This window comes from Oryctolagus cuniculus, chromosome 12 (genome assembly GCF_964237555.1).
Source record: "Oryctolagus cuniculus chromosome 12, mOryCun1.1, whole genome shotgun sequence".
In the NCBI taxonomy this organism is placed as follows: Eukaryota; Metazoa; Chordata; class Mammalia; order Lagomorpha; family Leporidae; genus Oryctolagus; species Oryctolagus cuniculus.
This window is the reverse complement of record NC_091443.1, coordinates 64,948,418-64,960,370: the sequence shown is the minus strand read 5'-3', so window position 1 is coordinate 64,960,370 and position 11,953 is coordinate 64,948,418. Positions and strand designations below refer to the sequence as shown.

At 63.1% G+C, this 11,953-nt stretch overlaps 1 protein-coding gene across 4 annotated transcripts in view; it reads left to right on the top strand.

Moving 5' to 3' along the window:
* The first annotated feature begins 1,994 nt into the window (after positions 1 to 1,994).
* The window catches only part of SPTBN5 (spectrin beta, non-erythrocytic 5), a 40,564-nt gene continuing 30,605 nt past the window's right edge, over positions 1,995 to 11,953 (top strand). For 3 of the 4 annotated variants that reach the window (XR_011380861.1, XM_070054019.1, XM_070054018.1), the window contains exons 1-7: positions 7,578 to 7,726; positions 8,054 to 8,685; positions 10,403 to 10,541; positions 10,631 to 10,863; positions 11,072 to 11,225; positions 11,319 to 11,519; positions 11,640 to 11,846. Coding sequence is in view for 3 of the 4 variants with exons in the window: in XM_070054019.1 (XP_069910120.1) it covers positions 7,655 to 7,726; positions 8,054 to 8,685; positions 10,403 to 10,541; positions 10,631 to 10,863; positions 11,072 to 11,225; positions 11,319 to 11,519; positions 11,640 to 11,846 (1,638 nt within the window). In the remaining variant the exon portion in view is untranslated. Of the gene's footprint in view, positions 2,584 to 2,750; positions 2,919 to 5,030; positions 5,148 to 6,500; positions 6,659 to 7,076; positions 7,306 to 7,577; positions 7,727 to 8,053; positions 8,686 to 10,402; positions 10,542 to 10,630; positions 10,864 to 11,071; positions 11,226 to 11,318; positions 11,520 to 11,639; positions 11,847 to 11,953 lie in introns of those variants that run through there. The other variant, XM_051822496.2, reaches the window with a different exon arrangement.

Sequence of the window (11,953 nt, the reverse complement as noted above, 5' to 3'; positions counted from 1 at the left end):
TCCCTTACTTGCAACACAAGGTGCAGTGGCCATCAGGATCTCATTTCAGGGTCGCGTTCGGCCATGGCCAAAGAGGAACAGTCTTCGCCACGCATGCAGTGGCTTTCGTTGGGATTGAGCTAGGGAAGAGGAAAAGCAGTAGCCCCGGCCCAGCCACTGCCTAAACCAGCGCCTCTGCTGAGATCCGTGCGCAGAGCTCAGTGTAACTCAGTCTGCCCCCTGGTGCTCACAGCCAAGGGCCAAGGGTGTCAGGACAGAGGAAGCGTTATTGAGAATAAAGCCTGGGAGGGCTCACTCCCAGGTGAACACACAGCAGAGGTTGCCATTGAACACCTAGCAGAGAGAGAGCCCCCTCCCTTACAGACGAGTGTTTATATAGTATGAAGTGGTGGGAAGGGGCTTGGGTCTGCCAAGGTGCAGGGAGAGGCTGGGCTCGTTCTAAAGGTCCTGCGAGGTGACAGTGTGAGCTGGGAGAGCTTTGGGCTGAAGCTGAGGCTGGACTCTGGGGCCAAGCTGCTGAGCTGGGGGAGAGAGCTTGGGAGGAGCGGGGAGAGCTCAGGCTGCTGCCTGCACCCCTGATAGTGCTGCGTCCAGCGGTCCAGGCGGGGGGGGTGAGGGTGGGGAGGGCTGTGTTAGCAGGGCAGAGAAAGGGGGCTCTGCTTGCTGTATGTAGGTGAGAGGTCAACGTGCATCTAAGCCTTTTTGTCTTTGCTCCATCGAAGGGAACGCAGCTCAGTCTTCCCTGGGTTAAGGAGGTCGGGAGGACTTCCTGGAAGCGACAGGGTTTTAACCGAATGCAGATGACGGTGAACAGGAAGGGGCACCCTATGCTGGGAGAACAGCTCGCGGAGCCTTGTTAGAAAGCTGGAGGGCTCCGAGACCCCGGCCCGAGCACCTCCGATGGGCGAGTTCCTCTCAGCAGGCAAGGGGGACTCCGCAGGTGTGCAGACACTGGTGGTGGCACACAGGCAGGCGAGGTATCCAAACGGGAAAAATCAGCCCGGGCTGCTCCACACTGGGCAGCCACGACTCACCAGAGAGGAGCGTGGACGCAAGGCAAAGGGGTACTCAAGAGCCGGCAGTCCTGGGGCAGTGGGGCATCTTCCGGCTCAGCAGGGCTTCTCCCGCCTTGCTAGCTAGCCAGACCGTTTGCAGGGGTGGGGGGTGAAGGCGAGTTAGGAGGAGGTGGGGGGAGCGGTCGACTCATTTTGAAAGTGGGCTTGGAACCGTGGGGCGGGCAGTGGTCCCTTGGGCTCGAGCTTGGTGGTCGCAGGTTGCTTCCTCGCCTGAGGTCCTGTGCTTGCAGCCAGGTCCCTGTTGTCAGTCCCTGGAATTCTTAAGCCAGCACTGCCTGCTGAATTAAATGAAACCCCTTTAGTCATAAGATCAGCTGGCCATTAGCTCTTGTCAATCAGAATGAAAAGGCAAGGCAGCCGTGTTGTGAGCCACAGGACTCAGCACAGTCACGGTAGGAGACCAGGAGGAGCATGTGCCCCGGCCACAGCCAGCTCCTGGGAGCCTCTCCGTGGAGGAGACTGGCATGTCAGTCCTGGGCACCACTTCTTAGGGGCAGCGCCTTCCAAAAGCAGCCCCCGGGCTCCAGGGAAGCCTCGCCCACCAGGCCAGGACGGCCTGGGTCTGATGAGCACCTGTGTGTGGACTGCTCCCGGGGGCCAGTGCTCCCTCCTACCCCCAGCCTGGGGGCTCTCAAGAAGAGGACCCTGGAGGTGCACAGGCCGACCCAGACCAGTGGGCAGCCCACGGGCCACCAGCCAGGCTGCGGTGCCCCCACTATGCTCCCACCAGAGCCTGCAAGCCTCGTGTGCCACTGTGGAGGCTGCAGAAGCCGAGGGTGGGGGATGGAGGAGGAGACCCTCCAGTGAAGGGCCCAGAGCATTCTTGAGCCACCCCCTCCATGTCTGGGCCACGCCCTGCAGCAGGTGGGAGGACAATGCTGCCTGTGTGCCGTCACCCGGACCCGCTCGCTCAGGGGAGGGCCACGGTGTGGCCCCAGCACTGACTGCAGCCGCTCCTCACGTCTGCTCCCTGCACAGCCCCTGCTGTGTGCTCTCCAGGCAGCAGGGCCTCCTCCCCAGGACCCGACATCCCCCAGGTGAGCCACTCCACCTGCCCTGCTCAGCCCAAGCCTGGCAGCAGGGGCTCGGTGTAGAATACGGGGGGAAGGGCAGAGCATGGGGGCTCTGGGGTACTCACGTGCAGAGCCAACAGCACCAGCCCCGGCTAGGCACACTCCAAACCACAACTCTTACCCAATGGGGTGGGGGCAGGCTGGCTGGTGGGGCCCCCAGGCCTCAGGCAGAGCGGTTGTCTGGGTACCTACTCCTTCCCCACCCTCCGTGTCCCCAACAGATCCAGGCTTAAGGAAATGCCCAGGAGTTCCTTGGCCCCAGAGCCCTTGTAGCAGGAGGCCCAGTCACGGAGCTCCGGTCCCCGGGCAGTGCAGGTACAGCCATGGCTTCTGAGTACGAGACGGGCCACATCCGCCAGCTGCAGGCACGGCACACGCAGATGCAGGAGAAGACCTTTACCAAGTGGATCAATAATGTCTTCCGGCATGCCCGGGTGAGTGCGGCCTCCGCCGTGACCCCCACCCCCACCCCCACCCCGGCTTTGGCCAGCAGAGTTCCTTCCTCCGAGGCAACTGCTCCGGGCCTGTACCTCCCAGGTTCCAGGATGGGGTGGGCAGGCGAGGCTGGCTGGACTCGGAACCATCCCTGTCCCCTCCCCAGGTAGGCATCCAGATCCAGAACCTGTACACAGACCTGGCCAACGGCGCCCACCTCCTGCGGCTGCTGGAGCTCATCTCAGGGGAGGCCCTGCCACCGCCCAGCCCCGGCCGCATGCGTGTGCACTTCCTGGAGAACAACAGCCGGGCTCTGGCCTTCCTCAGGGCCAAGGTGGGCTGCAGGCCATGGGGTGGGCAGCCAGGACAGGCCGGATGGCTAGAGCATCTTTCCTGGGCTGTACTAGAGGGGGAGCAGCTGGGAAGCGGAGGCATGGGAAGCGAAGCCCTTGTTGCACTGCGCTCCTGGCTTGCGCAACACACAGCTGACCCATGCAGGGACAGTCACACCTAGGGGGTGGACAGTGCTGTTGTCCGTGACAGGAGAGACCACCAGCTCCAGGCTGAGAGACACCCAGTGATCTCCCGGCCTTTTCATTCCATCAACGAGAGCACGGAGGTCTGGAATCACCTGCCAGGTGAGACCCCTGGTGGGCCAGGCCACCAAGCCTGGAGGGAGGGCAGGAAACCAGGAGGAACTGGACTCGGAGCCTGGAAACAGGGGAGGGGTAGGCCAGAGGGACAGTCACTAAGGCAGGCTCATGGTCAGGATCAAAGGGCCATGCTGGGTCACCGAGACTGGGAATGGGAATGAGGAAGACCAAGGGCCCCCAGTCTCAGGTGCTGATGCTGGGCAGGGGCTGTCCCTGGGGGCTGGAGCAGAAGGCCGTGAGCTGTGGAACACCAGGCCCTCCTGGGTCTCAGGGACAGTGAGCCAGGCATCTTCCCTCCAGGCACCTGGGGAAGGCGGGGGCCCTATGGCCCTTGTCAGAGGCTGTGCAACTGTCCCCCAGCCTGATGTCAGCATGCCACTGCCACCTTTGACAGTGACATCCTTAACCCCATGTGCACACAAGATCACCGTGGCCAAGGCAGGACAAGGGCACAGCTAATGAGTGGCAGAATGTGGAAGGCATCGGTTTGTGATGCAGAGTTGGCATGCACTGGGCATTCTGTGCTAGGTGCCGGGGGTACCCCAGCCAAGCCCGGAGCCTGACCTGCAGAGCCTGGGGCTTCAATGGTGGGCACGATGGGACCCAGGTCAGCATTGTGCTGGTCACATCCAACAACCGCCTCTCTGGGAAGTGACAGCTCTAGTGTGTAAAACTGGCTGACTGCCACAGCACTGACCATCATGGCCGAGTTCAAGACAGCAGCGTGATGTCATGAAACATGAGGTCGCTAGGAGCAGACTGGAGCCCCCACCAGCCAGATGCCCAGGTCCACGCTGAGGAGGCAGCGGCAGGGGTCATGTGCTAGGGACAGGGGGAAGAACACAGATACAACCGCACACCCAAGGGAGGCGACACCCTGGCTGCCGCACCTCCCGTGGGGCTGGCGGGCAGCCCAAGCAGACGCCTGCAGGTCTCATGGGGAGCCTCTCTCCCTCCCCCTCATCAGTCAACACCCCTATACTGATTAGCCACTATGGCCAGACATCTACGAGGTGCCTGGGATGCATCAGAGAGCAAAACAAGGTCTTCAGCAGAGTAGGCAGAGGGGACAATCCTTGCGTTCCAATTTGTTTTTCTAAGATTTTATTTAATTGAAAGGCAGACAGAGAGAGGGGGACTTCTATCCATCTGCTGGTTCATTCGCCAAATAGCTGCAACAGCTGGGGCTGGGCCAGGCCAAAGACAGGAGCCAGGAGCTTCATCCTGGTCTCCCTCTTTGGGTGCAGAGACCCAAGGACCTGGGCGGTCTTCCGATGCTTTCCCAGGAGCATTAGCAGAGCTGGATCGGAAGTGGAGCAGCCGGGACACACCTTGAACTTCAACACCAGCCCCTCTGGTTCCCGTTTTAATGGTGCTTGGTGGAGGCCTCACTGAGACAGAGACATTTGAGTAAAACCAGGATAGAAGAGCCACAGTGTTCTCACACAGCCACAACGGCTGGGCTTAGGATGCAGAACAAGACTCTCACGGCCTTCGAGTGGTGGCTGGGGATCGTGGAAGACAGAGCAGAGCACCAGGGGCTTGCTGTCCATCCTCCTGCCCGAGGGGCAAAATCTAGGCAGAGGCTCCCAGCGTCAAGGCTGTGAGAACACCCAGGCCAGGTTATCTGCCACCCATGTTTCCCAGCTGGGCGTGGGCCCAGCCTTGTGCCCTGCGTGATTCTCCCTGGGGGACCTCCTGGCCAGAGGACCATCCCACCCCCGACTTTCGGTCCCTCTGAGCCCTCTCTGGCACAAATGGCCCTTGCCCAGCCCAGCCTGCTGTCCCCACAGGTGTCGGTACCCCTCGTCGGGCCAGAGAACATCGTGGACGGAGATCAGACACTCGTCCTGGGACTCATCTGGGTCATCATTCTGCGTTTCCAGATTTCGCACATCTCCCTGGACAGGGTGTGTCTCCACCCCAGCACCCCGTGCCCCCCCAGCCCTGGCCTCACCTGTGGCCCCTGGGGACAGAGTGGCAGCACCTGTGCATCTGCAAAATCCATAGTCAGGCTTCAGCCACGGTAAAGAACCGTGAACATCAGAGAAACGTCACATGGACTAGGTGGGAGCTCAGACATGGCTGGAGCCCGAGGTCACTCCCCGGGGAGGGGTGGGCTGACTGCCCGGCACCACTTCGCCCCCATTTGTGAAACCCCGCCACTTTCTTTACTGGTTCCGCTTTGTACGGACGCCGGAAGTCCCGCTTCTGGAGGTTTACAAAGCTGCCAGGGCCCAGCGCACCGCATGGGCAGTGTTTCCCTCCCACTCCCCGTCTATATCCGAGAGAGTGTAAACATGGAGCCCTTACACTGACCAACTTTCACGGTTGCTAAAACCGCATCCCAGCAGCATGGAGAGCCAGCAGAATGGAGGGGAGCCACGGACTGGGCGCCAGCTGCACGGGAACCCTTGAAGCTCAGAGTGACGGGAGCTCCCGAGGGCAGGGCCTAGTCTGCTGGTTCCCCCAGGGCATCTCTTTTGGGGAAGGAAAGAGAGGGAGGGAGAGAGGAAGGAAGAATTTCTCACTGGCTTCGAGCCCTTTCAGGGGCTTCCGAGGGCTCCCCAGGCCTCTGAGCCAGTGTCAGGGGCTCCCAGCAGCCCTTCCGCTTGGGAGCAGCAGGTGCTCCTTGCCGGCTCTGATTGTCTGCAGCTTCCGCAGGGAGGAGAGGCTGGAGGAGAGACCGGCCCCGGGGACTCCTCACTGTGGGAAGGGTAGCAGGGACTGAACCCAGAGCTGGCTGTGCCACCTCCCAGCCCAAGGCAGCCCCAGAGGCTGAACGTGGGAGGCAGGGGGTTCTCTGTCTGAGGTCGCTGGGTCCAGGCCAGCCCCTCTACTTATTGGCCAGGGGGCTGGGCAGCTTCCTACTCTCTCACTGCATCTGATCCATCACCTGTGGACGGTAAATACTAATAGCGCCCACCTGGCAGGGCCACGAGGGGCTGAGGCTGCGGCGTGTGGGCCTGGCAGCGACAGACGCTGGGTCTGATGGGGCCACAAATGGGAGCTGTGGCTGTCGAGGTCACCAGCATGACACAGAGACAGTGGACACAGATGGGACCAGCAACCAATTTCCATTGGGCTGCTTCTTCCTCACCCTGATCCTCACCCATCACAGATGAAACGGGGTAAAATTAGAGGCACTGGGGAGAGGGGGACCAGCACCGCCTCCAGGTGGGCCTCCCCCCTCGCCTGCAGGCTCCACTGGCCACCCACAGTCCCTGTTCCCGCATGGTGACCCTGCTGCCCTGTCCTTCCAGGAAGAGTTTGGGGCCAGCGCAGCCCTGCTGTCTGCTAAGGAGGCTCTGTTGGTCTGGTGCCAGCGGAAGACAGCTCCCTACGCCAACGTGCACATCACCGACTTCTCCCGCAGCTGGAGCGACGGGCTGGGCTTTAACGCCCTCATCCATGCCCACCTGTGAGCAGCAGAGGCTGGCTCCGCCCCTCCCCATCCCTCCCCACCCCCCCACCCCCACAGCCACTGCTCCAGGGCCTGGGTCTTCCACCTGACCAGTCTCCCACATCCTGTCTGGACCCTGGAGGAGGAGGACAAGTGCCACAGAGTCCTCAGTTTCAGTCGGCCCCGCCCTCTTCCCTAGGCAATGCCATGGAATCGGCCACGTTTGCCTTTGCCCCCTGCCCCTCCTGGGCCCTGGTTCTCTTCACAGTCCTCTCCCCAGAAGGGCCTGTTCCCTGGGAGTCCTCTCCCCTCTCCCTGCGCAGGACTAACCTCCGCTCCCTCGGGGTTCTGTCCTTCAGCTAACCACTAACTCAAGTCCACCTAACCCAATACCATAAGCCCTGCTGCTGAAGAGCCCACCCTGCCGTCTGTCCAGGCCGGGCCTGCTGGACTACCACGCCCTGCGTCCAGACCGCCCGCTGCACAACCTCACCCTTGCTTTCCGCGTGGCCGAGCGTGAGCTGGGCATTGCTCAGCTGCTGGACGCCGAGGACGTGGCCGGCCTGCAGCCGGACGAGCGCTCCATCATGACCTACGTGTCCCTCTACTACCACCACTTCTCCCGCCTGCGCCGGGGCCGCACTGTCCACAGGAGACTCACCAAGGTTGGTGGCCAAGCGAGGCCTGCCAGCTGTGGGGAGCTCCACCCCGGGGACAGGCAAGATGAGCCAGGGCCCCCCATATCTGACAAGCCTGGGACAGACCCTGCCCCCTGCCCCCTGCCCCCACTCCGTGCGGCTGCGGCCTCAGCACCTCACTTCTCCGTGCTCCGTTTATAATGTGGAGATGAGCACAGTGCTGGCACACGTGGGGAGCAGGGCACCTCCTGTTCCTCCCCTGCCCCGCCCCTCTAAGGCTGCCAAGCACCTGATGGGATTAGCAGGCTTACGGGGCCAACAACCTGCAAGGGCAGGCACGGATGCGGCTCTGTGGGGTTGGGGCTCTGCAGACTCCATGCTTTTGGGGGGCTCCCTTGCTCTCTGGGCTCGATGGCAGAGGCTGCGGCCTGGGAAGGCAGTGGGCAGGGTGGGTATTGCAGCCAGCGGCAGTGAGGGCCACGGGGGATGGGAGAAAGGTCCAGAAACATGCAGCCCAGGGGAGAGGCCAAATGGGGTGACATAGGCAGGACTCAGTCTCACCCCCAATCAGGGACAAGGGGTCCCATACTCCCGATTCTGAGCACGCCATGTAGGCAAATCCACTTCTCTGGGGACTGATGGGAACCACCCCCCTCTATTGTACATCCACTGAGTGACAGGACTACTGCCCACCTGGGCAACTCTGGCGGGTACCCAGCGACCAAAGGGACCTGCCTTGAGCTGCCACCCTGAGCCGTGCCACGCCCTCCCCCAGGTCCTGCTCCAGCTCCGGGAGACAGAGGCGCTGCAGACCCAGTACGAGCAGCTGGCGGCGGACCTGCTACGCTGGATCGCAGAGAAGCAGGTGCAGCTGGAGGCGCCCGGGCTGCCAGACTCGCTGCCTGCTATACGGCAGCTGCTGGCGGCCTTTGCCTCCTTCCGCACCCGGGAGAAGCCCCCTCGGCTCCAGCAGCGAGGGAGCCTTGAGGCCCTGCTCTTCCAGTTGCAGACAGCACTTCGAGCCCAGCACCGCCGGCCCTTCCTGCCTCCTGAGGGCCTGGGCACTGCAGAGTTGGCCCAGCGCTGGGCAGGGCTGGAGCGGGCAGAGGCTGCTCGGAGCCAGGCCCTGCAGCAGAGGCTGCTGCAGCTGGAGCGCCTGGAAACGCTGGCCCGGCGCTTCCAGCACAAGGCGGCCCTCCGGGAGAGTTTTCTAAAGGACGCGGAGCAGGAGCTGGACCGGGCCATGTCCCCGCTGGCCAGCCCAGCCACAGCGGAGGTGGCCACCCAGAGGCTGGGCATGCTGGAGGCTGGCATCCTGGCCCAGGAGGGGCGCTTCCGGGCCCTGGCCGAGCTCACGGACATCCTCCGGCAGGAGCGCTACCACAGCTGGGCAGATGTGGCCCACAGGTGAGCCCCAGGCCTGTAAGCCATCCTCACGACAGGGTCAGGCCTTCCTCCCGCACCCCTCTTCTGGCCACAGAAGACACGGATGATTTATGGATTCGGGGCTTTCTTTGTGAAGAGACCGATCTCCCCTGAGGCATGGAATTCCCTCATCCTCCCTGTGGATCATGCACCATTCTTTTGGGGGAGCCACTTGGTCATTCCTTCACCACACAGGCATTTATTGCGTTGTCTGCTGTGTCCCCCGTGCTGTCCTTGGTGCTGGAGACTTAGCAGGGAAAAGGACACACAAGCTTCCTTCACGAAGCTGGCATACTACCCAGACACTTGAGAAAAGCTGTGTGAGGGAGTGACAAGAAGTATTAACAGGAGAGGCGGGCATTGCTGCCAGCTGGGATGTCTGCTTCCTCTCTCCCATTGCCGGTTCAAGTCCTGGCCCCGGCTGTTCCACTTCCCATCCAGCTTTGTGCCTGAGAGGCAGGAGATGATGGCTCAGGTGTTAGAGCTCTGCAGACTGCCACATGGGAGACCAGGATGCAGCTGGCTCCTGGCTTCAGCCTCAGGCAGCTCTGGCTATTGTGGGCACTTGGGGGAGTGGACCAGCATCTGGAAGATCTCTGTCTATCTGTCTCTGTCTCTCTATTGCTGTGGGGACTGTGATGGCTCAAGCTGGGGGAGAGGAACAGGCTAAGCCTGGGCAACCAGAAGAGACTCACTGGGAAGTTGACTTTTGTGTGAAAACCAGAGAGAAGCGAGGGGCTGGCCATGCAGATGTTGGGGGGGGAAGGGTTCTCATCGGGGCAGTGGATGACCAGGACAGTGCTCCACGGCAGGCACCTGCCTGGCAAATTTGAAAAAATGACAGAGAAGCCAGTACAGGCCAAAGCAAAGATGGCCAGGATGGAGTGGAGCCCAGGGGCGGGGGTGGAGGTCATGCCGGGCCTTACAGAGTGCAGGAAAGAGGTGGTTGGTCTTGTTTAAATTTGTGAGGCAGAGAGCTCCCATCTGCTGGTGCACTTCCCCAGACGCCTGCATTAGCTGGGGCTGGGCCAAAGCAAAGAGCTAAAGATCAATCCATGTCCCCAAGGTGGGTGGTAGGAACCCCACCACTGGAGCTACCACCGCTGCCTCCCGGGGCGTGTGCAGGCACTCTGGGAGACACAGGCATCCCAACCAGTGCTGAACAACCAGGCCGAACTCCCATCCCAGGCTTGGTGTTCACTCACAGAAAGATGGGGCACCACCGGGAGGCGTGGCAGGGGAGTGACAAGATCTGACTTTGGTTTTGGGGCGATCACTAGGTTGCCTTGTAGGGAACAGACCGAGGGTGGAGGAAGCAGAGAGGCCAACACCAAAGTCATGGCAATACTCCGGGAGGGGAAGCAGCGGGATTCGAGTTAGCACCATGAAAGTAGCCAGCTAGGATCTGCGGACGGATCAGAACCGGGGCTGAGGAACTGTGTTGTGGCGATTTCAGTTTGGGCCCCTGGAAGGCACTAGGGAGGAGGGTGGGGGCCCCCGATGGCCTGAACCTTCTAGGCCATCCTTCCGGCTTGCCTGCCTGGGCCCATGCACAGGACACACAGGGAGGCTCACGTCCACAGACACTGCCCCCCAACAGAGGAGAGCCCTCCACTGCAGACAAGCCCAGTAGGAACCAGCCAGGGACCCAAAGTGATTCCCAGTGCAGCAGAAGCCACCCTTATCCTGCGTCTTCCAGGCAAGAGGAGCTCACCAGGCGCTGGCAGAGGCTCCTCCAGAGCCTGCAGGGGCAGAGGAAGCAGGTGGCGGGCCTGCCGGCCGTGCTGGGCCTGCTGCGGGAGGCGGAGGCTGCCTCGGACCAGCTGGAGGAGCTGCAGGTGGGCACTGGAGCAGCTGACCTCGGGGGAACGCGGCAGGGTGGGGGACGTCACGCACAGGCACCACAGCGACCCTCATCTCCGGCTAGGTGCCAGCCAGCTCCCAGGCCTGCGGGCAGCAGCTGGCAGAGGTGGTGGAGCTGCTGCGGAGGCACGAGCTGCTGGAGGCCCAGGTCTCCGCCCTCGGCGCCCATGTGAGCCACCTTGCCCACCAGACCTCCGGGCTGGCCCGCTCCCTGGGCACCAGCGTGGAGACGCTGCAGGCCAAGGCCAGGGCCCTGGGCCAGCTGCACCAGCACGTGGTGTCTCTCATCAGGGCCCGGTAAGACGCCCATCTCCACCTTCTCCAGAACCTTTGTCACCCAATGCATCTCCTGCCCAGGTGGCCTGGCAACTCCCTCGCCCCCAGGCTTCTGTCTTCCCCGTTGAGTCAGCCACGGAAGAGACCTCCTGTCTGCGGGCGGGTCTGACCCTGCCGGGGAAGGCCCCGCCCCCTGCCCCAAGCCCCTGTGGCCCTTGCTGTCCCTCAGGCGGGCCCTGCTAAAGCGGGCCCTGCAGCGGGCCGAGTTCCTGCGCGACTGTGAGGAGGAGGAGGCCTGGCTGGCGGAGCGAAGGCAGCAGGTGGAGACTGAGGCCCCGGGCCGGGATCCCCGCCGCATCGCAGGAGCCCTGCAGAAACACAAGGTGCCCGCTCGCTCGCGCCCCACGCCTGCCTCAGGACCCCAGCCGCTCCCCTTTCCTTTCCCTCACTGAGCCCCTCGCTCCGCCCTCCACTAGGCCCTGGAAGCCGACCTCCGCCGCCACCAGGCGGTGTGCTCCGACCTCGTGCAGAGGGGGCGCGATCTCAGCGCCCACGGGCCGCCTACACAGCCGGAGCCCCGGGAGCGGGCGGAGGCCGTGCAGGGCGCGTCGCAGCAGCTCCGGGCCTGGTCTGAGAGGCGGGGCGCGCGGCTGCAGGCGACCCTGCTAGTGGCACAGGTAGCTCTCTGCGAGGCGCGGCTGCGGGGCGGGGCTTCGGGTGAGGCTGTGGCTCCCTAGCGCTCAGCACCGCCCTGCCCTGCCCCTCCCCGCCCCTCCCCGCCCTGCCCTGCCCCGCAGTACCTGGCGGACGCCGCAGACGCTGCGTCCTGGCTCCGCGAGCAGCGGTCGTCTCTGGAGTACGAGTTGTGCGGAGAGGACCCGGCGGCTGCCGAGGGCTTGCTGCTGCAACACGTGCGGCTGGAGCGCTCCGTGCGCGCCTTCGCGGCCGAGCTGCAGCGGCTGGACGAGCAGGCGCGGATGGCCGCGGCCCGGGCGCCACTCACGGTGCGAGCCGGGACAGGGAAGGGACCCAGGCTTCCAGCTCCTGACGCCTCTAGGTCCCAGAGAGGGCGTAAATGGAAGGGTCTCCATGCCCCCTGTCCCTCCCATCC